Below are 27,966 nucleotides of genomic sequence, written 5' to 3'. Positions count from 1 at the left end.
TAGCTTACATACAAAATTTCAGCTTTCTAGGACATTAGGAAATACCTTAAGAATTTTGATGATCATCAGTGAGTCAGTGACGAAATTAGCGTTTTTTAGATATAAATAAAATCTGACATATAAAAGCTAATGTAATTAAAACTTAATATGTTCAATAAGTCCGCTATTGACAATATATCCCGAAAATTTTGTTGATCTAGCATAATCCAAACCCAAGTTATGTGGGTTCAAAAAAACGTCGAAGCGCTTCGAGAAAAGGTAGGTAGTGCCCGTGCGCGTAGTCGCTTGGCTCGTCTTGGCGGGGGCACTACCGTGCCCCCAGATCATATTTTGATTAATTAAAATGTTTACATAAACTGCATGTTCTCTTTGGAAGAACACATCAAAATATATTTTGATGTTATTTTCCATGGTTATTTTATTATTTTTAAGCTATTGCATAGCTTCTATCGCGGGCCTCGAGCGCGGGGACCGAATCGAGAAATTCCGTAACGAAAAAACCTCACGCTCCCCACTCCGACGGGCTCGGAGGTGTGGCTTGAAGGCATGCTATGCAATCTTTACCGCGGCAGTCCCCGAGTGCCACACGTCTTTTTTACATTACATTTCTTTTTTCATTAAGACATAAATATTTTATATTAAACAGTTTTATACATGATACAATGTACCTGTTTCACTTTTTTACGTTTACCACTTTTAACGTTTTTCACTCATTATTTATCACATTGACTGAGTAAGCTAAATATAACATTTTCAGAAGTTGTAAAATCAGCCATTATATTCAAACATATCATCGGAAAGATAAGCTAAACAGAACATAATATTTTAATCAAAATGTACGAAACTGACGAAACCGGTCATAGACCATTAAATTTTCAAACACTCGCAGAACTTCACAATTCCCACAGATAACACAAAATTCTTCAGAAGAATGAACATTTTAAAATTCCGAATCCATCTATATCAAATTTACGTCGACGTAAATAGGAAAGCTGATCTAAACACGGCGCGAGACACGTACAGCGAACGTAATATCATAATATTCAGGATGGAAAATGTCGATACAAAGCAGCTTGGGTGTGCACTGTGCACGTCGTCTGTGTTATTATTTTAAAGAGGAAAGTTCTCTTATAGGCTAGGCTTTAGGTTTTATTTAAGCTGTGCTAGTCTGTGTTATAGGCATGGAAACTTACATAATTTCGATCGATTGCGCGATATTTGATGTCTGAACAAAGCAATGGACAATCAAGGGGCAATCATTCATACAATCATATTAATTGATACTGCAAAACGAGTTTTTATTCGTCTTACAAATAATTTTGTAACTACCCGCGAACATGACATTTCTAATTTGACGTTTGTTTTTCCCGCGCTTTCAGCGTCTGCACAGATAATATCATAACCTTATTTCCACTCTGACGTCAAGACGTTCAGGAAATGTGTCGAGCGTCTTCAAGTGAAGGAATGCTCCCTTTATCGCATCACCTTTGATAAGCCGATATCGTTGAGATGCGACGTGTTAGATTCTTGTATTTTGTCTTATTTTATAGCTTCATCTGCGTATTTCACGTGAAAATTTGAGATGAGCAACTGTTTGTATCGTGATTCTTCTTTATCGATATCTCAATCATCGTCTGTTTTTGAATTCTTATAATGTTGTTGATGGTTAAATGCAATTGATTTTGTTATCTATGTCAAGTTATCATAAACAGAAAACAATTTAGCATTTAGTTCATCCAAATTAAGTAGGTTGTCGTCTTTTAATTTAAATGTAATAATATGTAATTAATTAAGTTCACGTGCATATCTCGAATCGAGTTTATCTCTTATTCTTGAGTATCGTTTTGAATACAATATTCCATTTTAAATCTATTTTTTATATTAACATTCGTTCAGCCTTTTCTTCGAGTGGTTTCATTATAAAATTATGTTTTTACAACATAATAAGTTCAATTAGCACTATCGCGATTGATAAGCTTATTCTTGGTCCTGTCTGAAGATATTACAATACGATATTTTTAGGATACATATTTCAATAGTTTTATTAATCTGGTCCTAAATTTTCGTTTCACTCTTATAAAACGCATTGACATTCCAGTAGCTATGTAATCTTAATTAGTTTGCACCTCAATATTACCATGGTTATCAGTGTGAATGTTAACAACGAGTTGCATAGAACTTCTGCCAATTCCTACCCCCACTATGAGATCGGTGGGCACCTCCAGGCCTCTGGTCTCTCCGGAAAAGACGCTCAGGTTCCTACCGGCAGGGGCGGCTGCAGTACACAGTAACATGGCCATGAGAACAGGTGCCAGCACGCTCCAGCCATTCCTGGAATGATGAAATATTAAAATAATAATAATAGTTTAAAAAAACTAAAACACACGCTTTTTATAGAAAACCGAACTAAAAAATAGAAAATTTTATCAAATTAGTGTATTGTCATCAGTCCTCAATAAATCTACAAAGTTTGAACGAAATCTGGCCGTTTAAAGTGGGTCAAAATCGCGCCCAAAGAAGTCGGTTACAAACATACAGGTGAAGCTAATATATAAAGCGTGTAATAATAATTAAAACTTTTGTATCAATTTGAATTTGATGAAGACAAGTATACATTTAGAAAAGTTTATTTTGACAGTCAAGATAAGAAACATTAATTTGTTACAGTGATAGAAAATACTGACACATTCGAGTTACTTAGGTATTTTTTTTGGGTAATTTTCTGAATTTTTTCCCTGAAGTTATTCTGAGATTCATAATTACCTAATTTATTTTGCTTGTAAATTATGTATGTATTTCATAATGTGATTAGAATAGAACTGATATTCTAATTAGATTTTGCCTACAAATGAATTAATGATGAATATTATCCCAAGAAATACATGATAATTATAATATCACTAAGCTTTTGAGAAACAGAAATACCAAGTCTCTAATTGTTAAGTTCATTAGTGTTACCCCAAAATCTAAAACCCTGGTTGTTTGTTTATTCTGTACTCACAGATTAAACTGTAAACAATACTCGTTGATGTAAAACACCGTCTATATTTACATATCAAATTATCTATGAACTAGCTTCGTTTGAAGATGAATTGATGATTTTGTGAAATAACATTGTCACTTCAATAGTATTAAACAGTCACTTCCCGCTTTTTGTCTCTCCATACAGGTGTGCTTGGATCTTTAAAAATACGCAACAGAATTTTATGATTTTTAATAGAAATGTTTTAGTATATTATTGACAGGTCAATATCAAGATTGAGATTTAAACGTTCGAAGCCGCGGGTAGTAAGCTAGTATTTTTTAACCCACTTCAAAAAAAGGAGGAGGTTCTCAATTCGGCCGGTATATATAAAATATATTTTTTATAATTGAGAAGTAAGCAATGTGTATCGAGAATCGTAGCTAATTTTCTCACAAATTTTAAACAAACTACATTGAAAGTTTTAAATAACATTAGAGCACTGGTTAAATTGTATTCTGTCAGTTAACGCCGTTCAAATTGTTTGACTCTGACAACGTAATTTTGGTTAGTGGTCCAGTTAATTTAACAGCACTATTTATAGATTTTACAGAATTATCAACTTGATATTATGGTGATAGATATTATTATATTTGAAGATTCATAATTCATATCTACTGCTACACTAACACTATTAATTATAGAGGTCAAAAGGGCACAATATTACTATTGAAATTTTACACTATATCATAGATTGAAATAGGTCAACGTATTTCTGCGAGAAGTACCTTATGTACCTTTTAGGACTCAGTAACCACTGTACATCTATATTAATTGTTATATTAAATAAAACTTACATGGCTGCTGGCGTGTCGGCAATAATTTCTTGATAAGAGATGTGTTCCCAACGAAAAATTCAGATGTATTAGCCCAGTGTTACGCTACCCTTATCAGGCTATCAGTTATGATATCAATGAGTGTATGAGAAAGGAATAGATAATAACATACGCAAGAGAAATTCGATAAGATCAGATAATGGTTTTCGTGGGATTATATCGGTTTTATGTTTAAGCGGCTCGTCCCGGATTCGCCAGGATAATAAACTATAGCTACAATATTATATAAACACAAGTGGTGAGTTCTGAAATTCTGCTCAATAGTTTGGCGCGTATTTTTTACAACAGAATAAATAAACATAAAATATTTCGTCTCTTTTGGTATTAATCAGGCAATAGACAAATAATATTGGTAGATGGCTATGCGCAATATCAAACAAATTCCTAACATCATGTTTTTTCTAACCACTTTTCCTAGAAAGTCTCATCGAAACATAGGAAATGTTGTAATAAAACAAATTGCGGCCATATTTATCCAGCAGGAAAGACTGCTATAAATTTAACTTTGATATATACGAGTTGCTGGCTATGGGTTTCTGGTTTTGAGGAAATTGATCGTTCTTCACGCTGCCAGAAATGTCCTTTGAAAGTAACATGGGAGTTGAATAAAACTTATTGACTTTCTGAATATCGCATTATTCATTGGTCGGTAAAGGCTTGTCCTTGACGTGCGGTTTGTGAATGGCGTAATGGTTGGGGAAATTGAGGTAATTTTTAGTTTTGATGGAATCTATAGGTACTTTTATTGACAGGATATGTTCATATTCGTTATGTGATATGTAATAGCTTATTGAAATACAAAGATAAATATTGTGATCATTTGTATGATTGCCATGGGCGAAGGTAATTTTTTAATTCTTAAAACAATCATTTGTACAGAAAATAAATTTCTAAATGCTTTTTTAAAATATTGGTATGTATGAAATAGAAAATGAAAATACTTACGTAGTTCATTTGCTATAACCCACCATCCACACCAAGTAATAGGTTTATTGCAACATCTTCATACACCATACCTAAACAAATAAAGCAATAAGTCTAATTATTTCATTTTTCTCCACAGATTACATGGACTCGCTCTGCAAGGACCACTTCCTGCAGCGCCAGTACCGCAAGCTTGATGGAGGCGTGCTCTGGTCCCGTAACGAGCGCAACCTGGACTGCACGGTCACGTTCCAGACGCACAGCATCCTGCAGCGGTTCATGCTGCACTTCGACCTGCTGCAGCTGGACTGCAACGACCACCTGTATGTGTATGACGGCGCGCACGCGACTGCGCCGCCTAAGGTAAGATTGGATTGGCAATTTTTCCTATAATGTGATATTGCCTTTTCTGGGACTGTGGCAAAAAGAACTTAAATTATGTGTTCAGAATGTGTGTTGGTTTTGGTTTTTCATGCAGCATGCTCTACAGCTGAGATTAGTAGGTTTAAGTTAGGTACATTGCGCCGAATTGTGTCTTCAAAATTCTTACTTTTCACACTATCAATAAAATTATAACGAAACTGATGTAAAAGATCTGTACGGCTTACTACAACCAGTTACGTTACTTAAGTGTGTTAAGAAAGAAATCTCAAATTCTACATCAATAATCACAGTGCCATATCAAAAGATATAATTTTCCGCTTCTCAAAACGAAAACCACTTTTTGAGACAACATATTATGTAGCAATATTCTATGAACCTTAAATGCCGCATCAATTACAGTTTAAACGGAACATCACGATAGTACCAGCAGAATTCTCCGAACCGAGGAAAATAGCTCCAATAACGTTATTATATCAGTACCGTATAACATATCAGTACCGACATCCAATTTGGAGGCATTCCAAGACGTCTAGCGCAATTACCCCGGATATAATATGGATTGTGCCGTTTCTACCTCTCATTTATTAAGGATGCCTGGAATGCTAATGAGTGTCGATCTCCATTCAATAGTGCGCAATTGTCCGTTGATTAAAACTAATTTCTTATCGCAATTTCCACGTTCAAATGGTTGGAATGCTGGATTTTCAGGGAATATTCTGGTTAAATGGTATTCTATAGATGTGAAGTGACAGTTAATTTGGTATGCAGCATTTTATTTGCTTTAAGATTTAGGTATGAGGTTTATTGAGGAGTCGTTGTCTTGATTGATCTCTATATTGGTGGAAAAAGAAGAGAGAGAAGAAGATTATTTATTTTAACATGTGAGTATACTTGTTGGAAATATTAATTGTTTAAATTCTCTGGCTTAAAACTTAAAAACGTTCATACACTATTAAATTTAAAAGTACCACCCAATAGCAGAAATTCTCTAAAGTTACACAACCAAGGCAGTCCAAGAAACGCCCTGTCCATAAGTATTCCCTCGAGAATGTTAATGAGAGCCGAGGGACGACAGGTGTCTCGCAAACTAAATAATTAACAAACCAAAGACGGAACTTCGCCGATTTTAAATTCAAATCCGAGCCCGACAATGAACAAAGAATTTGCAGACAAGGATTGCCAAGTCGTTTTATAATAAGTGTTTGCTTTAGTTTCGGGACTTTTGTTTTATTTCTATTTAGATTTTTTTTTGTATTTTGATGAAAACTTAGTACTTTAATAGTATTGTGACGGTTGTATGAATCAATCAATTCGAATCCATACTAATATTATAAATGCGAAAGTAACTCTGTCTGTCTGTCTGTTACTCAATCACGCCTAAACTACTGAACCAATTTGCATGAAATTTGGTATGGAGATATTTTGATACCCGAGAAAGGACATAGGCTACCTTTTATTGCGAAATATGTACCACTCTAGTATGTAATAATATGAAGTAACCAAATTACAAATCTATTTGAAAGACAAATCTCAAAATTACATTTCATTATCATTTTTAAGCAACTTTTAACTTCAAAGACAAAAAATCGATACGTATCTTTATACGGAAGAGGAAAATATAAAATTCTATGTACAAGCCTACACAGACGGTCCGAGGGTCCCATTGTATTCCAAGACCCACTTTTGTTTATTTCTCGTTATCCTAAACACATATAATTTGGTCCTTGACCTGTCCCAGCAAACATTGTCCAGGTATAATTCAAAAGGGAGTTGGATTGCTTTATTTTTAACCAGCTGTGTAAGGAGGGTTATGGTTTTGAGTGTTTTTCTATGAATGCCTAATAGTACGTATGAAGTAATCTTCACTATCCTTAGTGAATATTTTTAAATGTTAAAATTGCTCTTGTAAGATTACAATCGGGGAAGTTTATACAGGGTAAGGGTAAGTCCACATATTCTGATAAGATTGTATAGTTGACATCGTTTCTAACTGAATTGAATATTAAACACCCTATTCTAAAACGAACAGTTTTAATATGTTTGAATATTTGGCTTTTCGTAAAAAGTATCTGATTTTTTTGTAATTCCTCCAAATCTCCAAGACAGACAGTATATTACCTGTTTTAACAAATAAGAGACCCTTTATTCCTCTGACCCAAGACGAGCCAAGCGGTTAATCAATCTACCTACAACTATTTGTGATCGACGAAGATGGATTAAATACTATGCTTATAGGCTATTTTTGGACTTTGATAAAATATTTGTATTTTGCTAGTATTTCTGACTATCCTATTGAGTTTCACCACTGTTAAGATCACTCGTAGTTTCTTTAACAGATAGACAGATATGTACCGTTAGTTATGTTAACTGAGAGATAAGCTTAACAACACTTATCCAGAAGTTACGGAATTTTTTAACAGTCTTTCCCATTTAATAATTCATGTGTAATTGATTGAGATGTGGTGCAAATTGTCCATTTTCCGATTCATCCCGTGTCAGCGATTTGTCCCCGAGTTTTTAGTATGAATTCTTTATGCTTTGGCTCACTGATGAAAACAAATTGCGGGCTCCTCTTAATGGGACCATCATCCATTTATTTGAGAGGTTTTTAAAATGGTTTAATTTTTCTGTGAGTAGTGTTAATGGTGTTGCGTGAAGTGATATTGAGAAAACGATATTTAGAGAAGACCTGTAGATTGTAGGCACATATTTTGTTCTACATCAATGAATTCAAAAATCTATAGTTTATATGTTATTGTTTCTGTTTGTGTCAAATAAAACATATCGTAATTGAATTCTATTCGTGTATAAAATGTTTACAAATAACCATATTTTTTAATTATGTTTATTATACTAATCATGCTTCTGTGGTACAACGTCCATAAATGTTTTTTACGTTATCAATCATCTCTTATTTCAGCTCGTAATAAATTTTTTTAGAGAATGTTTGACCCCCAGTTCTTCAGCTTTATCCAAGCAATTTCTTCAACATTATATTATGAGTAATTGACTGAGAGATTCACTGAATGTAGGTACTTATTCGGTATTGGTTGGTTTCCCGAAACTCCCAATTATACAGAAACTTACAGATTTCGTTTGACTTGCTTCCAATTTGCGATGTTAATTTAACAGTGAAAATGAAACCGAGTTCCGAGAAGTTGAATCTTGGAAAACTGAAATTGTTTGAATTGGCTGTTGGTTATCACTTGGAACTTTTTATAACGTATTATCAATTATGTTTATAAATATTGGATGGTATCCTTTTCTGTTTTATTAATGTGAGAATAGTTTTTAAACAACACTGCATTCGTCAACACTTATCAAAAATGGCTGACGATCCCCCCTAGTCAAGTGGCTTTCTGTTAGCGTAGCGTTCAATAGAATAGACTACGAATGTATGAGATTGACGAAAGCTGTAGATACGTTTATGTACAGCTTACGTCAATCTCATACATTCGTAGTCTATTCTATTGAACGCTACGCTAACAGAAAGCCACTTGACTAGGGGGGCATGAGAATATGACTTTATCTATTCTGTAGTCTGAGGTGATTCTTAAGCACGAGTATGATTTAATAAGCTTCAAAGAATATCTTAAGTAAAGCATTGCAAAAGTAATTAATCAATTCAACATAGCAATGGGAACAAAACCTAACGAATTAAACCTTGTTCAGAGTAACAAGCTCACAGTTAACGCCAACTTCTTTTGAACTCCTTAAGGTTATTACGGTAATAGCGAAAGTTCCGTATTTAGACCTCTGTCAAATATTGTTGAGAGACTCGTAAAAATTAAACGTGGTGATATTAAAACGTGTAATTCCCCTTTTGTCGGATCTTAACTACGCTTTTTGAAGGGAGTAATTGCTATGGCATTGTTTATTTCACTCTTTGCTGAATTTGTTTCATTTAATCAAAGGTTGTAATTGTTCTGATTTAATTTTAATTACGATTGTTTCAAATATTTGTGTGGCGATTGGACATATTGTTGAGTGATAATTGGAATAAATCCGATTTGGAAATTGCTGGTTGCTAAGGGGCTTCGAGTGAGAATAGAATTAAACAGAATTGTAGCTTGGTTTGATCTTTTGTTTTTGGAAAATCAAATGGTTGATAATAATTGTTACAACAAAAATTTGTAGCTTACGATTTATTAATTTAACGTTCTTTTTTGTATTTTTTACGTTTGTTAATTAGATGAAACACAAAAAAATAAACAGCCAAAGAAATATAACCGTGTAGAACTAGAATAGAACAATGAAGAAACATAATAGATATTATGTTTAGTATGCTAAAATTATTAGTACTCAATACCTACATTTAAAGGAATTGTATAATATACAAAGTACTTAATATAATATATAATAATTATACAAGTGGATTAAAATAGTTTCCACTAACACGTGTAAAATGTTAAATAACGCTACCGAAGCGTTGTTAGTTATAAACAATAAACTTTAACAGATCAAAGGGGCCACAAGAGAAAGACAAAGGGTAAAGTTGTGAGTTGTGACCACCTGCCTAACTACTAACTATGCTACCTTGGTCATATTTGTTGATGTGGTGCGTTTGATTCTGAGATTATGGTTGGGAATATTTCAGTATAACTTTGTGTTATATTCGTAATATTACATTCTGATACATAAATAATCATTTCTGTAGCAGTTACTACAATATTTAAGAATAAATAAATTTATAAAGGTAGGTCATAGGTTTGAATTCGTTACGAATTAGAAATAGCTTTACTTCTGTGTGTTCAATGACACTCCTCTTTGAAATAATCAGAAACTTATTAGTAAGTATTCCCATAATATGGACTAAAAATTAAGTGTTATAGAATGCCTAATAAAAAAGGCCTTAAATTTTTTATACTTCTTTCAGGTGGGAAAAACTGGCTTTACAAAGCATTTATCCTCATACATATTTAAGTGAACACGGAAAGTTAAAAATATGAATACATACTAACGTAACGGCACCAGTCTTGTACAGATTAAGGAAAAAATTGAAGTTTTTTGCAAATTTCTCGTAGGTTTTTTAACTTTATTGGATATTGTTTAGTTATACCTTTAGTTCAATGTTAGTTTAACGTAACCAATGTTAGAAAAAAGATTACAATGCATAAATAATGAAGTTATTTATAAATTAAAAAACCACTTTTTTGCACCAGTGTTGGACAGTGAAAATCTAATGATGGACACCCAGTTTTGGACAACATCCAGTTATGAACACCCATTTATGGACTGTACCTAATGTTGTTTCTCTAGTTATTTACACTTGGAAAATACTTATAGTGATCAATAGAATCTTGAAAATGATGATTGGAATACAATAAATCGGGGATGTATTTATAAAAAATAGTACTTATTAATTATTTTGCATACTTATAATATTTAAAACAGTTTTAATTTCAATTTTCTAGGCAAAAATTGGACAAATGCATCGTTAAATACGAGTTATGTCTGTTAAGAAACACCAATATGGGTTTTTTTTTCTCAATAAGTCAGGGAGGAAAAATATAACTAAAAAATGTACTGCCATTCCATCCATTTTGGGACTTCTTCTTCTTCGTCATATCACTCTAGTCAAAGCGAACGTGGTCAACATGAGGTTTGAGGGGCAGATGTTACCCGCTTCACGATGTTCCGCCATATCTCTCTGTTTCCTGGCATTCCGCTACACTCGTGAAGTGAATCGCCAATCTGAATCCGCCATCAGCCTTAATCTGATCGGTCCATCGATATGGATCCAAATTGTAGCACGAGGCAAAAAGCTTTTTTTAAACTGTTGTCAAGATAGTGTGGATGAAATTTAAGCGTGTGTGCTATATGGTGGTGGAATTTAGCAGCAGACAGCGATCCAAACAGTTCATCAGAGAACTCTCTATGATAGATGCGTTACAATACGCATATGTATGCGACTTCTCTACGCAGTGATAGAGAATGAAGCCGAGAACGAGTCGCACAGCACATAATGACCCATTGTTCTAAAATATATTCTTCATGTTTAGATAGATATTATGTTGTTGGACCCATTAGTGTAATTTTAACAAAAAATATCAATGTCCATTATAGGAACCTAAGCAAATCCAGTCATGGACAATTGTTGTACAATATTGGAACCCTTTGTTTGAAATGGTCGTGATAGGTATATTATTAATCAGAAAGAAAAGACAATACAGAAAAGCGCATGTAATTAATACCTTTAAAAAAAGTTTATTTTCGACATATGTCCATAAATGGATATATCCATAGAATTAAATCCAGTTATGGACACTGAAGAATTTTATTAAAACAACATAACCTATGATGATACTAAATCGTGTAATATTTCGTACACTTAACTACTATAAATAAAAGTAATATCAAATTTTGCTGACATTTATACAAAAATTCTTATAACCAAAATTGTGTCCTCACTTCCTTAAGGATTTCCTTAGTAAAAACGGATTTCTTCGAAACGAGTCGCAGCAACTAAACATAACGTTCTGCCATCTTCAAACATTTTGGCCGAATAAGATGAAGTGTCGTATTTTGATAGCTTATGAACCAAACTTTTATTCTAAGTATTGCCAAATTATATAACGTTAATTTTGGTCTTAATATTTAAATTTAAAGTTTTTTTTGTCCATTACTGGATGCTTGTCCATGACTGGTGCCGTTACCTTAGGTTAAAATCATCTATTCTGTTTGTTACAAAACGCTTTGTTACGCATACAAAGCTTTGTTAGCGTCAGCATGTCGCTTTGCAAATACCTCTATTAATTGTTTAAAAGTTCTAAATTTTTTGTCTATATTCGAAAAAATAACATTTTGTATATATTTTGTTAGTTGTTGCTGTGTTATAAGTGTTCTAAAAAAGTTTACAGAATTAACATTTAAGTATAGAAGATTTTTATTTAAGTAAACCAGTTGAAAAGTAAATTTTATCAAATAAAATACGTTTCCTTATTATATTTCAATAGCATACAAATTAAAGCCAGGGCTGTATTAAAAAAAGGACTATAGAATAGTAAATGTATATAATTGTACACAAGATGAATATTATTAGAAACCAGTAGTTTTTCGTCTAGATTGGTTGTCGTCCTAAACCTTGAAAATTTACATGTAGAAAGCCAAGAAAAACATTTTTGTACAACTAAAAAATTGTTCTATTTAACAATGCAAATAAAGATTAATACTAATTGAGACTTCGCAGCATAATGTTAAAACGCCACGACTCGAATAAAAAATACACAAACAGCCAAAACAGCTGTTGAGAAGAATGAAGTTTTAAAGCGACATGAGCCTTATTCAGCGCTTAATAATTCGGACGTGGACAGAAAATGCAGCTGCTTTAAATTCAGCGGGCGTTCTGTACGAGCGCTTTACATCATGAAAGTTATAAGACTTGGAGCGCTTACTCGCTAGGAAATTGACTGGGCTAATGTGACTTGGTGTTTTAACGGGTCGAGTATAGCTGTTTTATTCTAGACCGTATTGGATATCGATGCAATAATAGTGCTTAATTGTAAACTTTAGTTCAGGTTTAGTTATGTATGAAGTGGCCGTTACTCGAATTTAGGCGAATAATCGCTAATATAATAACCGTGATCATCTTTCCACTTTACATATTATCGTAATGAAACATATATTCGGCAAAGTATATTGCAATGTTTTAATACAATTTTTAAATACAGCAATTCATAGAAACCCCAATTTAAGAAGTTTATAAAGTTTTCTTAGACAACAGGAAAAAAGTTAAAAAAAGAGGCTCGATTATTTATATTAAAATTAAGGAAAATCAAATTTTTAAGACGATAATTATATCTAATAATTCACACACAATTCGAAAGATCTCACAAAAGGTATTCCAAACGAAAGGCAAACATCCAACATGCCTGAAAAATAGCTTCCTTTCTTTAGAAATAACACTGTGTTTAAAAACAAAGGAATGTAATAAAGCCGGAAGGAACCTTCCATAATAGAGCTATAACCTTTATAAAGGTGTAAAATATTCGATCTCCGAGGAAAGAATACGAATTCCTATAAGGAATTTTAATATACCGTCGACTTAATAAAATTCCCAGCGAAGGATCGGGTCTGGAATGCAAAATTTTGATGCAAGTAGCTCTTTTGATGCACGAGACAAGGGCGGGGTGGGGAGACGTGGTGGGGGGTGGTCTAAATCCGGGGTGGTCACGTCTCCCCCATATCTCTCTGAAATATGACAGCGATATAAAACCCCGATCGCTCACTAAGCCCGCTCGATGAAGGAAATATTGCTCCTCGCTGGTTGGATGATATAGACTTGAGGTTTGATGATTTTAGTAATAAGAGAGCATTATGCAGATTTGTGTAATTATACGCTGGATTTAGCCTACGGCTTAATATGCTAAGTAAACTATGGAAATGCTGAACGCCTTACTGAATTTTAAAGACATAATTTGGCGCCGACAATTGTCGCTTACACTTTTAATGATTTCACTCATTTAGCTGTTAAGAAAGAATGAAATATCGAATCATTACATACACACAATCAAAAAACAAATATTTCTAAGCCCAAATAAGATATAAATGTATTCAAAAATATTCACCAAATGTAAATTGATCAGCATTGCTCCATATGCGCACACAAATCCACCATCCCTATCTCACAATGTCTCATGTGTTGTTTTTCTTATCCTTTCAAATTGTGTATTTTAGAAGATTTCATAAATTCGTATCCTGTCAATTATTATTTTGTATCTGTATTCACGTATGTGTATAATGTATAAACAAAATTACAGGCCGACCTCTCCTGCCGGAACACCAAGCAGCAGGTCGGCGCGCTGTTCACGCGCAGCAACTTCGTGACACTCAAGTACGTCACAGACAACTGGGGGACTGACGCGAACGGCTTCAAGCTGGTCATCACCGCTGTTAAGGACCCCAGTGAGTGATTTTGCTTATTGACCTAGTGCTTGGGGATACTATCAAATAGCAGTGGAACATGATTATCGGGGTTTTGCGTGATTCTATTTTAAAAAGGAGGATTGTGTGAATCAGTATAGGTTCGTATGTTTGCTTATTACTTAGGAAACGATTATAAATTTGTTTTAATAAATTTTAGAGTTATCCAAATTGTGGTTAGATTCTCTTAGCGTTCATACAATACTATGATAATTATTATGGTAGTAACGTAAAAACTTCCTGGAAAATTCTTGAACAATAAACAATCAAACCAGCTTATTGTAAATTAAACTGATTTACTTGTTGCGATATAAATTTTATCAACAGATTAATAATAATTGTGAATTGATAATAATGTGCGGGTTGATTGAAATGCATTTTGTAGATAACAAAGTTCTATTTTAGGTATCGCAGTTCAAGGATAATTATTCGTGATGGATTTATGTAAAATATCTCGTGTGAATAAAATATAATGCATGTTTGATAAGCTATGGGTATGTTTGTTTGTTTGCCAAGCAATAACTGTTGGAATGACACTATTGTCCAATCCATCATCAAGTTAAAATGACTGTTTAGTAGTCAATCATCATCATATGCAGCTTGTGTAAAGATAATTACAGTCTTTTATTTCAAATTTGATTAATATAGAGAGTCAAATTGCATATGCTCCTGAATTTTGTCTGTAAAGTATCTACATAAAAAGTCGGTACATATTAGAAATGCTGTAATATATCAATCGCAATATATTATATTCAAATGCGTTAACAGCGCACTGTGTAACTATCCGCATATAGTCCTGAACTCTAATTATAGAAATTAAATGTTCATCGATTTTACTCCTACGTATTTTCAGTAAATATTATCTGTAATCTAATCCACATTATTCAGGAATTCAAAGAAGAAACCTTCAAAGATGTCATAGATTTAGATGAATTACATTTCTCTGAAGCTTTGGATAATATTAATCTTTTGAATACTAAACGCGATTTGAAAGAAACGCTTATTGAAATTGAATTCTCGTTATCCTCTTCACCTGAATGAATATATTTGTAAGGTCTAATGGCTTCATCTATTGCTTCGAGCGATTCGAATCATGAGTCCAATCTTTCTTATAATATTTACCATGTCTTGGCAAATATGCTGTAATTTTAACCAAGTATTTGTGTTATTTATGAAGGAAATCTAGAATTCTATTTTGATTGACTTTGAGAATTATGACGTAACCTCTAACTGTTAAGAATTTACGTTTGTATGCTGCGGTTGAACTATATTATGGGAATATCGTATAATCATTGCATAGATATTTTGACATACGATTGTGCATTTCTACTAACATAATCTTTTCTTTGGAATCCAAATGAGTTTTATGAGAATCTTTAATGTTCATCGTACGTTTATAAACATTTGCATCATTTTGAATGATAGAATGTTGCAATTTATCATCACATGCATTTGCAACTACATTCACTATAAGTTCTATAATTTCATAGCTAAAAACTAAGCCATAAATAATTAACGCAGACTTAATGCGTATAAAAACTTCATAATCGTGATTTAAAAGTTTAAAACAGGGGACCAACAAAGCACACGTGTAAGCATTCCCTGTGCGTACATTGCCTTTCATCAAAATGCTAAGCGAGAATAAATACCGCTTATTTCGCGAAAATTTCAGCCTTTGTTACCATTTTGAATATGTTACGAGTAACGTGGGACGGCGTATTTACTCTGCTAAGTTAGGTGAGTTTTTGCGTTCATTTAAACCAGGTAGCCGAGGTTTCTGACTTCTCTTTTTGGAGTAACACTTGTGTTTTCACGTACTTTAAAATCCTTAATTAACGCTGGTGAATTGTGATAATACGTCTCTTCTTTAAGTTTTATTTTAATTAAATATTTTGTGGCAGGAAAATTTAAGAATAATTCAGAACAAACAATAGGAAAATTAGAATTAAACTCGAGTGAAGGGGTTTGTTATTCCTATTATTAACCTAATTCGTTTCCCCTGCCTCTCATCCGACGACAGCATCTTAAATTCCAACCCTATTTAATATTGGCAACAAATTCTCACGTAAATGCTATTTCGCTTAAACCCTTCCCATTATTTTAGTATTAAATCCTCTTACGCAGGAATTCATTCATATTCCTCTGTTTGAATGTACAGATCTCTTTCCTCTCCAAATATTACTCGTACGTAACGTATTACATCAATTAGATTTTCCACCTGACTGCGTGGAAAAGTACACGGCGAGATATTCGGTAACTTTCCAAGGGTTTCTGGAATATTCTACGGGAAATAATTCTGTGTATAGTTACCGTTACATGGATTTAATCTAAGTTTGATGCAAACTTTTGTATTCAGTTATCAGTTAGAAAATAATATCATTGCATGTGTATTTTACAAAGTGATTGATATTTTCTTTTGTTATGCTTTATGGATTATTTTTGCCATTGAATAGTATTATCTAATAAAAGGGTATATTTTCTGGCATTTGATTTGGCGCGAGTAACTAATATAAATCATAATGCTTTTGAAACATGTCTAAGCTAACTGTTAAGTATTCATAGCATCGGGAAAATAAATCAATGAATATCTTTATAGAAATATATACATTTCCAAATGTAATTCAAAATAATAAAAGATTCAAAATGTTAGTAGGTATTAACAGTATAATTATTACAGATTTTTGTTGCGTAAACTCTATTCTTTGGTCCATCATTAACATTAATAGTCTTTATAAAAAAGACTTCAACAATGAAAAATAATATTCGTAAACATACAAAGGTTCTTTTAATATAACCTCAAAAACACGGCTCCCGAAATCAATTTAATATTCCATACCCTCCACCCTTGTTGTTTCACGTCACTGGTCAATAGAGGTTTTATGTAGATAATATGGGTCTTCTTTTTTAATTAAAATTACAATCTAATGGCGCCAAAACATTTGCTTATTATAATTGAAAAATAAATTGGTTTTGTTATCGATATTATATAGATAGTGACCAAGGACGTACCCTTGAAGAACACCTTTATTTCATGTGCTGTTCTGAAAAATCTGTTCAATGGATACATGCGAAAAATATTAATATAAAAGAAGCTTATTTTGTTTGTCAAATTAATATAGCAAACACATAACTATTTCACATAGATAATATTATAATGATCATTAACATTGACATAAAAAAGCAGGAAGTAACTGATCTTACGATAGTTCGTGTGAAGTAAAACTGCATTTTAAATCCGCAAAGTATGCAGATTTGAATAGAACCGTTGCAGCATGCGGGAGTTTTAAAAAATCAATTACGAATTTTTAACGAGCAAAGTTGAACCGACGCCGAGTTATAAGCCACAACAACCCGCGGTAATGGACTGTATGTGACGCTTTAAGTAACTTTGTCCATTAAGACGTAGTTGTATACAATAATAGCTTGGTAGACCGCAATCAGCAAACTTGGTTTATTTTTAACTGACTTCAAAAAAAAAGGAGGAGGTTATCAATTCGGCCGGTATGTTTTTTTTTTTTAATGTATGTACACCGATTACTCCGAGGTTTCTGAACCGATTTACGTGATTCTTTTTTTGTTCGATGCGGGATGATGTCGAATTGGTCCCATAAAAATTTATTCGGATAGGCCCAGTAGTTTTTATTTTATGAGCATTTTTGTCTGTAATTGTAAATGTTGCAAGTGCAAGTTTAAAGTCGGTTGTTTTTAACGCAGTTATCACTTGTTTGTGTTAGTATCTGCTAGAGTTTTGTCTCTTTTTATTGTTGTTAACAATTTTGTTTGTGGTGTATTTGCTACATTACCTACTTCTTTATGGTTTTTTGGAAGAGGTTAGGTAAGATAGGAGATAGAAGATTGGAAACCGTAAGAAGATAATAGGGAAGAAATGGGATGCATTGTTATTATGAAAGTGTTAAACTGGTTAATTTATCAACATTGTAGGATTATAATACCGGCTAGGTATTATGTTTTAGTTTTGAAAAATAAGTGAGAAACCTCATAATTAACAATATACCTAGTATACTAGGTATAAAGTTGGCAATTAAAGACCGATTAATGGAATTATATCGCGATTTACTCGTTATATCATATTTTATTCCGACGTTTCGAAAACTTTACAGTGAGTATTCTTGAAAATAAACGCTTACAAAAGTTTGGCTTGGTTATAATAACGTTTGTTTTGTGTAAGGCCATTATATTTGTGATGCGTAGACGTACACCGACGTGAATAAAAAATTCTAAAGAATCCCCTGACGTCTGCATTTTCCCCCAAATCCCAAAGTGTTGACATCAAACGCTTTTCAAAGGGGACCTTACTTCACCTGACCGCAACGAGAGGGTTGTTATTTCTTTTAATCCACTAACAATAGCATTTTATACCTAAGCACTTTACATATTATGTTGTTCTGCTTTGATTTTTACTTTTATGCTATTTTATTAAATTCGCTCTATAAAATAATGTACAAGCTCAAACTACATTATAAATTGCAAAAACATTTTACAGCGCTTAAAACTTCAATCAAGCTATATAAACCTGTGAATTTTTCGTTAAATTGGCTCAAAGCTACGAGTATACACTATTACATATTTATAGGGGAAATAACTTTCATACATTTAACTAGCTGAACTGAGTTTCGAGTGGTTTATTCACGCAAATTTGATTGACTTTTGTTTTTGGCGCGAGGCTTCAGCCTGACGACATATTGATTTTAATGTTTCGCAAATCGATTGATGGATCGCGACGCATCCATTGTATGGACTTTATGCGCCGATGGTTTTTGATTTCATCGCCGCTTTTTGTATTTCATACTGAATTTTGCTTTTAAAACTTCTGGCAGAACTGTCCATGCGTTAAGCCGTGATTTTAATAAATACGCTGAGGTTTAAACGAAATGAAACATGCTGAGTATTTTTTCCCATGGTAAATTTTTTCCTTATTCATAAACTTTTTCGTAATATGTATTAAGAATATGGACCTTTATATTTGTACCAACAAGAAAAATATATTTTAATAAATGTGTCTAATTCTATATAGAATCAACTTACTTAATCAGTTTTAATAATCCAAAACATATTCGAACGCTATACGAAGTTAAATTCAGATAAATCTAAATCTCATATCCAGTATTCCTTCCAGAGCACGGCTGCAAGGAGTTCCGGTGCAAGCAGCGCGAGTTCTGCGTGAGTGCGGACCTCACCTGCGATGGAGTGGACCACTGTGCGGACGGCTCGGATGAGGACACGGCTACGCTGTGTCCGGGTTAGTATATACTATAAGATAGAGTCAGTCTTATACACAATCTTAACAGAAGGCTTAGGCGTGTCTACACGGAACAGCCTCACAATACGCAGCTCTAGCGAATGTTGGAATATTAACAAGTTTAAAAATGTATGATAGCTACCTTCTGAGTTTTTTCCATCGAGTGAGATGAAAGCACTACAATTCGTGCAGTTTGGTTGTAAGACGGAGCGCCATTTTTGATATTGTAGGAATTTTTAGTAAAAGTTAACGAACAATATGATGTTGGAGTCAATGGATTACTCAGTCAATCATATTTTTCAAATGATGTTTTACACATGAAGATGGTTCTATTAGTTCGACCACTTTATAGGGTATTTTCTATAATATGGTGGTATGTTATATCAGAGAGCGGCGGCGGCAGCGCCGGCGAGGCGTGGGTGGCGGCGGCCGCCGGCGCCGCGGCGCTCGTGCTGCTGCTCGTGGTGGCGGCGCTCTGCTGCTACTGCCGCCGGAGAGCACCGAACCGACGCACACATTTACATTGTAAGTTTTTCAATATGCTGCAGGTCTTTTGTTTTTGTATACAAATACTATAACTTGTCATAGAGAAACATGAGGTGCTATTTATTTCTGTTTAAATAGTTGTTTTTAATCCTATTTTTATATTCCGGCCAGAGATCAAATGTACCGTTGATGTAATGTATGGGTTATTATTTTAAGTTTTAATGTTTATTATTGTTATTGCAGTAGATCAAATGGCGAGCAGCAACGGTGCCGGCGGGAAGGGCGCGGCGCCCTGCTCGCCGGGCAGCGCCACGCGGCTGCCGGGAAACTGGGCGCACCCTGCGGGCCCGCGCGGGTAGGTGCACATTACTGTACATCTGATGGCGAGCAGCACACACACACACAGCAGTGGTGCACAAACTTACATACTGACTGACTGACACAATTACATTATATATTTTTATACTTATGTATTGAAATATTTACATAATTACTTAATATTACTAATGTGAAAGTGTGTTTGTTTGTTTGTCTTTCTTTCACGTCGTGATGCGCACGAAAGTATTTGATTTTTGTGTCTGAAGGCTAGAAAGTAATATATCATTTTTACCACGTTGAAATATCTCATTTACTTAGAAATTTCTTTGCCCACACGGACGAACAGGCGGGTTATAGCTATTTGAATAACGCTTAGAAAATATTAATTAAAGACAACGATAATAATGATCTTTTTTGTGTGCACATATTATAATACTAGCTGTTCCCGCGGTTTCACCCGCATTGCTCCGCTCCTGTTAGTCTTAACGTGATGATAATATATAGCCTATAGCCTTCCTCAATAAATGGGCTATCTAACACCGAAATAATTTTTCAATCGGACCAGTAGTTCCCGAGATTAGAGCGTTCAAACAAACAAACAAACAATCTCTTCGGCTTTATAATCCATACTAATATTATAAATGCGAAAGTAACTCTGTCTGTCTGTCTGTTACTCAATCACGCCTAAACTACTGAACCAATTTCCATGAAATTTGGTATGGAGATATTTTGATACCCGAGAAAGGACATAGGCTACTTATACCCCGGGATATAGGATAGGTTATATCCCGGAAATCCCACGGGAACGGGAACTATGCGGGTTTTTCTTTGACTACGCGGGCGGAAACCTAGTATTAGTATAGATAATGTGATGACTAAGGAGCAGGGCTGGGGTGCAGGTACAGGGCGGCGCGCCCGGGCCGCCTGCGGGCGCGGGCGCTGCGCTGAGCGGCGCGGGCGCCCCGCACAAGGACGAGTGGTTCGTCTGAGGCGGCCCGGTCGGGCCCGCGGGGAGGGGGCGCCGTACCGGCCCCCGACCGCTCCCAGCTCCCACGCCGGGGAGTAAGTCAGCTACGTCTTTTGTCTACAGTACACAGTATACAGGATGTTTCGTTTTGTGTCTTTGTGTCTATGTTTGTGAATAAATATTTGACCTATACTATACTTACAGGATGTTAAATATGTTTTGTGTTTTTGTTTGAGGTAAAGCGTTAAATAATTTAATGTATGGCAATAAAGAATGATGTCTAAATTATTGTGTTGTTTTACACTCTACAGTATACAGGATGTTTCGTTTTGTGTCTTTGTTTGTGAATGAATATTTATGTAACATACACTATACAGGTGTTTCGCTTTGTAATTTTGTGATTTTGTTTGAGGTAAAGTATTAAATAATTTAATGTATGGCAATAAAGAATGATGTCTAAATTGTGTTGTTTAAAATGTGTGTACTTTGCTTGTGTTACATTATTTGTCAATTATTTTTTGCTCGGTTTAAATATTCAGCTTTAATTTTTAATCGATCGTTGTAATGGGTTCGTTAATTTGTGTACTTTAGTTCAATCAATTTGTATAATCGTATTTTGTTAGTTTAATTTTCTTACACTTACACGTGTAGGTTTAATAACCCACACTGGCAATTATTCAAAATTATAATCGTAAAAAGCCCCAATTATTTTGTTTTCAATTCATCGCCATCTACTTCCATTAAAACTTTACCATGTAATTTTTTATCAACTTTAATAATTCGGTTACTTTGTTAATACAAAGATATCATCATCGATTGGATTTTTATGTTTTGAACTTTGATTATTGAAAATTGCATTTACTGATAAAAAGACTTAGTAATAAAATATGACAATACTCTCACCGGCCGATGAGCAAGGCAGTTCCACACACGCTACACGCACACACACATACACATATCTAAAATACAAATTTAAACATTTTTAAATTCTAGCACCGCAATTAAAATCGTTGGGATTTGATTTCAGCGCCATCTATATTTCATTACAAGTAAATACACGACGAATTCGTCGTGAAAGAAAGAAGTGATTATGAAAAAAAGACCACGATTTCAATCGCTGTGCTAGAAAGAGTAAAATTACGTGATATTCAGAACTAAATATCATAAACAGGACCAGTTATAGCAATAATAACCGATTCGATTTATATTAAAGCAATCTTATCTTTTTACATCTTTAATCTGGATAAGTTATAGGATTTTTTAACCGAAAGATTGTAATTTCATATTTAAAATGGGATGTTTTACACATTTTGAAATTAAGGACTTTAAAATTAAAACAACCGTTCAAAAGAGCGTGAGTAAACATATCTTTAAAATATTTCAGTCTTTAATTTCAAACTGTGAAACAGTTTTAGTGGCGCAACTATATTGACTACCCATGGCACATTCATCAGCTAGGAACCATAACCACAAAGTTCACCACAGAACTTGGTTCTCAAGTAAATATTATTTACTTGTACTGTCTTGGTCTTTGGCCCTTTCAGTAGAGAATCGTATTGCCTGGATCGTCTTATTGTTACGTCACTAAGTTTTTAGTCATATTCCTAACTAGGATCTATGTATTCTTGTGTGCACGCAGCGTGTCAGGTGGGTATCCTTTTACTGATGTTTTTACATCAATTGTATATGAGATTTATATGATAGTGTCGTATGACGTATGCTCTTATATTTTCTACTTAATCATATCTGTTGGTATGTGGAATGTTATGATGTTTCTGCGAATATTCGTGTGGATTATGGACTTACAAGATTTTCTAATGTATTTGGTAAGAATATTTCAAGTGACTCTAATACTATTTATAACTAATCGAGTAACGTATTGAGCCTAAATAAGACAGCTATCAACGTCAGTATCATCTCAAAATCTTTATTAAACTGTAGTATACTTTAAGATGTTAGTTCTGTTAAAAGGATAACTATTAAGGAAATACCATAACAGTCCTTCATGATCCAACCTAAAATAAATCTTGTGGCGTCGTGTACAGAGTGTTATTTCGAATGTGAATATACGTGGATACCAAATGATTTGTGTGATGCGCCACCCACCTGCTTGAGACATATCGCGATAATAATAATTGATAAAAATGGTGGATCGCGGTCAAGTTATGGTTAAAGAGCACAGCTAATCAATCAATCTGAAGCTGCAAGGAGTAAACTGGCAACATTATTTCAATGGCGTTTTTCGGCAGATCGATATTCTTAGATAGATTGATTATAGCAACAGAAGAAATTGGCAATGGAATGAAGAATTTTTAAATTAAGAGTTTGAACAACGTTTGAAAACCTAACTTTCAGCATAATGTGTTACCAATATGAATTATGAACAAGTTTTTTGTTTGACCTATATGATTACGTATCTGGGTCTTTCAATTAACCTATTTCAAGAATAAAATAACAATATTGTTATTTTCCTCTCGTAACAGCAATTTCAAATTAATGAAGAGAGATCAAGTAGAAATGACATTAATGGTTTTCAGAACGATTATTATGAAGTGTAACGAATAGTGTGTTCAAGTTAAAAGCATGAAGACCGCGATCCCGCCAAGTTCAAACAATAAACTATTTATAAGATCGGAAAGTTTTATACGTTTCCTAATATTTTGCATAACAATATAAACATAATCATGACTCATAATCATAGAATAGAAGAATTGTATGTATAAATTTAATTTTAATATAGATAAGTGTGTCCTAAAGTTTATGAGATGTTGACGCGTATGTTCGTACCTTTAAATAGTACATACTTGTATATTATCGCGCTGATAATAATCTGATAAATCTATCCGATTGTATGTAATAATAATTTTAGTGGACTTTTTTTAGACTCGTTTAGTGGTCGTCATCGTATTTTGGTGTTAATGCAGTGTAAATTTATTATGACATTAAACATTTTTGGCTTATTGTTCGTATTTTGTTGTATTATTATAAAAACCCTTTATCCCTATCCTCTGATGAATATTATAATTGTTGGATATACATATCTAATACAATACATTTGCAATCACTTATAATGAACATATTTGTGAATAGCGCCATCTAGTGAATTGTCCTATAACTACTATAACTGTTTAACTCCCGCTAAAATACAGGTGATACTGTATTCAAATTTATAAAAAAAAAAAATCAGTTCTGAATTGGAAAATCATTACACGGATATTTTTTAAATAATCAATTCTTAATAAATATGGTTACAAATCTAAATATTGAAAATTGGATTTATTCATTTTTGGCCACAACGCCATCTATGTGATAGTACTGAAATTACTAAGAGGTGTGCATGTAGAGGACGAAGAAAGCTTCGTCAGTCGCTACACAGAGCTTTCAGATTTATTTTGTAAATATTAATTTCATTATTTTAACATACAATTAAAACATAAATTTGCCAAAAATAATATCAATTTTTCGATACTGGTCTTGCACTTTTGAATACTTTTTATGAAAGGGATGAAGCGTGAGCTTTTCAGAGCTTTTACTTCGTAAATAGTAGACAGAGCTTTAGTTAGTCCGTATTCGTCGTGGAGGTCGGTTTATCGCGCGTTGTTAAAACCGATGTGCATTTTATTTACGAAAACTTGTGTTAAACTTAATCCAATGAATTAAACTATAGTTTAATTTATCTTTTTTATAGGTAATGTGATTTTACAGTGTATGTGTAGACTGGACGATGTGAAATACGTGTTTTTAATATAATTTGAAATAGTTAAGTGATGTAGGATGTGGCGGTTCCTCGTTTTACTGTTGATAGCTAGCTGTGCTGATGGGAGAGGCAAGAAGCATAGGAATCATAAACCTGGTTTGTGTTAATCCTAGTTTAATATAGTCAATTGTTTATTGTGCGTTTGATAGCGTTAACTTGAAAAATACTGATTCGAATTATTATTGAACATTTCAGTTACAAACAATATTAATATATGTACTTATTTTTACGTAAGTGCATAATGATATATATTAAAATAAATCTGACAAAAACATTGGTATTCTTGAATTGATCTGCAATTAAAAACTTTGAAATACTTTTCATGAGAGTAGATATAAAAACTTTATTTCCCGAAGCTTTCTAATTCGTCTCTTTTTAAAGTGAAACTTTTATTACATCGTCTCAAACTTTTTGGTCTGTGTAGCGCATGTCGCGTGACGGTCGGCTGCCGAGTAGGTATAAAGCAGTGTTTGAAAAGTTTCACTTTTACCGTGGTTTCATAAAACCACACAACATTTTTTCTTTTTACAAATAATTTCATTTATTCATTACAACAATAATTACTATAAAGAATATTAAACATAAAATATAGAGCTCTATAAAGAAAAATAAAGAGAAACATATAGCAATAATTGGCTTGTTCATTTAAAAGCTCAATAGGTTGTTACATGAACACAATGATTAAAGCAACGAAGAACCTAGTTATTATGCGAAATTGGATGGACATTGTATTGTGTACGTACCTATTATGTAGTCATTAATTTTAACAATTAACATTTGTAACAAAGATTAAATTCTTATTATATTGTATAAGTATGATTATATCAAAAATATTGCCGTGAACGTAAGTATAATGGTACGCGAGCTTAAAATATTATTAGTATTTAAATTGAGCCACTCGTTTGGGACTCCCGCAGGTATAAATTTTGATAAAAACAATGTACTCAGAAGTAGGTAATCCAGTTTACTTCTGGTGAAATAATTTTCAAAGTCAGTATACTTTTTAATGTCTTTCATCACAAACATTTTCTGTTTCGGTTTAAAGAACTTTATTTATCTCATAAACAAGAACAATACCTACAATATTATTTTTTTTACAATCTCAAACATATAACTTCATCAAAATGGAATATCTAACGTACTATTAATACCGATTTCACATACACTTCCCTACAAGTAAAAATCCTGTTTATAAAAGCGTGTAAGGTTTGAAAATAAAAGCGTTCTAAGCACGATCAGCCATGTGATAATGGAGTGCCAGGAGCCGATAATTGACGAGAACGGGAAGTTTATTTCGAGGATCCACATCAGATGTAGACGATCTGATAGTAATGTTGGGAGTTTGTTCAATAGTTGGTATAGATATTAATGGATGTGGTGCAGAGGTGTTAAAATGAAGATTGGCTTTAGATATTGTAGTGTTAGAACGTTATACGATTCAGGATGTTCCTAAATACATGATATAGGACACGCGATTATTTTATAATGGAGTGTGGATGGTTAATCCATCCACACAATAATTATAAATTGTTCATAATTTATAAAATTCATAAATAATTATGAAGTCGGACTTTGAACATAGAGCAATCTGAATTCATTTCAATCGGACACTGTAAATAATTATGAGTTTAATTAAAAATAAAATATAGCTATTGAATTCTGCAATTTTCCTATATTACAAATTTGAGAATTTCGATTCCATGGATCCTTTTTCCGAATCGATTTTATGGAAATACTAGCGGTCCGCCCCGGCTTCGCCCGTGGTACATGTTTACGTTTTCTCTACATAAGAACCATCCTCGTACTTAAAGGAATATAATAAAAAAAGAATTATCGAAATCGGTTCAGCCGTTCTCGAGTTATGCGCTTACCAACACATTTTGCGATTCATTTTTATATATAAGAAGAAGATACTTTGAACAACGTTGTTACGATCAATTTTTTACTCCTTTCATTAGCTATGTAGGTACCTTAGATGGATTGTTATATATTTTTATCTTCATATTTTGTTATTTAAATACATTTATTTATAAGAAGAGTATTTAAACCTTTACATACCGTCCAGACTACCTCCTTAGTCCTATGTCTCGCAATATACAGTATATGAAGTGGACAGTTATACACGTTCGTACCGATATACAACTTTTTGTCGCACTTCCCCGCAACTAACTGCATCGTTAGTTTGTTCTAGTAATTATTTAAAGGTATAGGAGTTGGCTGATCTATTTTGAATCGTAATTGTAAAGGATTATAGTGAAATTTTATTTGTGATTGTGTCTCCATGTTTTATTATGTATAGTTTCAACAGTATTCTTATCCTTTCTTATTATATGACTTGAAAAAATAAATAATATGTCAATGATAGTTTACATGGAAGGATACGAGTCCAATAACAACATGAAAGTCTAACAATTTGTTTTTCATCTGTTTCTTATTCGGGAAAGCTTTTGATCAACCGGACCGATTATGACGAGACTTTCACTGAAAAACAGCATATAATTGAGAATTCTAACGTAAGTTAAATATTTTCATAAAATGAGGAATCAAATATTATGTCATTATAGGTAAAAAACAAAGTTTTATTTACGGAAGTAATGTTTGATTTCTAGAAGTTATTGAGTTTTGTAAAGCAGCAGTTTTCTATTAATAAAATTTACTTTTACAGATATTTATGTCACTGCAGGATATAAGTTCATGGCCATGTGATATTATCTTACTCAGAAATTTTTGTAGATATGTTTATCAAATGCAAATAAACAAGATAAAATGTTGCATTCAATTAACATACTTTATGCATTTGATTTCTTTGATAAGTTCCAAATTGATCAGGGTAGAGATAAACATACCAAAAATACAAAAATACAGAACACAGTAATTAAATTGTGCCGTAAGATGTGGATGAAGTATGATGGAACTGAAGTTTAAAATAATGACAAAATATTTTCCATTGTGCCGATGCATAATATTATCTAACAAATTTTCATTTCAATAAAATGGGTTGAAAATTAAATCTTACTCATGCATTCATCAACAATATATTTTTGTGCAATGATAAACCTCTATTCATAATAATTATTTATAAATTATTTA

At 33.2% G+C, this 27,966-nt stretch overlaps 1 protein-coding gene and 1 long non-coding RNA gene across 5 annotated transcripts in view; one reads left to right on the top strand and one right to left on the bottom strand.

Annotated features, from left to right (window-relative positions):
* The window catches only part of loaf (low-density lipoprotein receptor domain containing lost and found), a 60,542-nt gene extending 39,307 nt beyond the window's left edge, over window positions 1-21,235 (top strand). Inside the window, exons 2-7 of one of the 4 annotated variants that reach the window (XM_090116868.1) lie at window positions 4,922-5,145; window positions 13,926-14,070; window positions 19,226-19,348; window positions 19,736-19,873; window positions 20,078-20,189; window positions 21,039-21,235. In XM_090116868.1, coding sequence (XP_089972994.1) covers window positions 4,922-5,145; window positions 13,926-14,070; window positions 19,226-19,348; window positions 19,736-19,873; window positions 20,078-20,189; window positions 21,039-21,141 — 845 coding nt within the window. In that variant the 3' untranslated portion in view covers window positions 21,142-21,235. Of the gene's footprint in view, window positions 1-4,921; window positions 5,146-13,925; window positions 14,071-19,213; window positions 19,349-19,735; window positions 19,874-20,077; window positions 20,190-21,038 lie in introns of all 4 variants that reach the window. The other 3 variants (XM_090116861.1, XM_090116884.1, XM_090116876.1) reach the window with 3 other exon arrangements.
* Window positions 572-27,032, bottom strand: LOC149910783 (uncharacterized). Its single transcript, XR_016458234.1, has 3 exons — window positions 26,935-27,032; window positions 22,023-22,078; window positions 572-2,331 (listed from the first exon to the last, which is right to left on the bottom strand). It is a non-coding gene; the product is annotated as an uncharacterized LOC149910783 (long non-coding RNA).
* Between the last annotated feature and the right edge of the window lie 934 nt (window positions 27,033-27,966).

This window comes from Colias eurytheme, chromosome 2, assembly GCF_061535395.1.
Source record: "Colias eurytheme isolate Ceu_HAF_F1 chromosome 2, ilColEury1 Martin Lab GWU primary, whole genome shotgun sequence".
NCBI lineage: Eukaryota > Metazoa > Arthropoda > Insecta > Lepidoptera > Pieridae > Colias > Colias eurytheme.
Note: the sequence above shows the minus strand (reverse complement) of the source record. Positions and strands in the feature narration are given on the sequence as shown.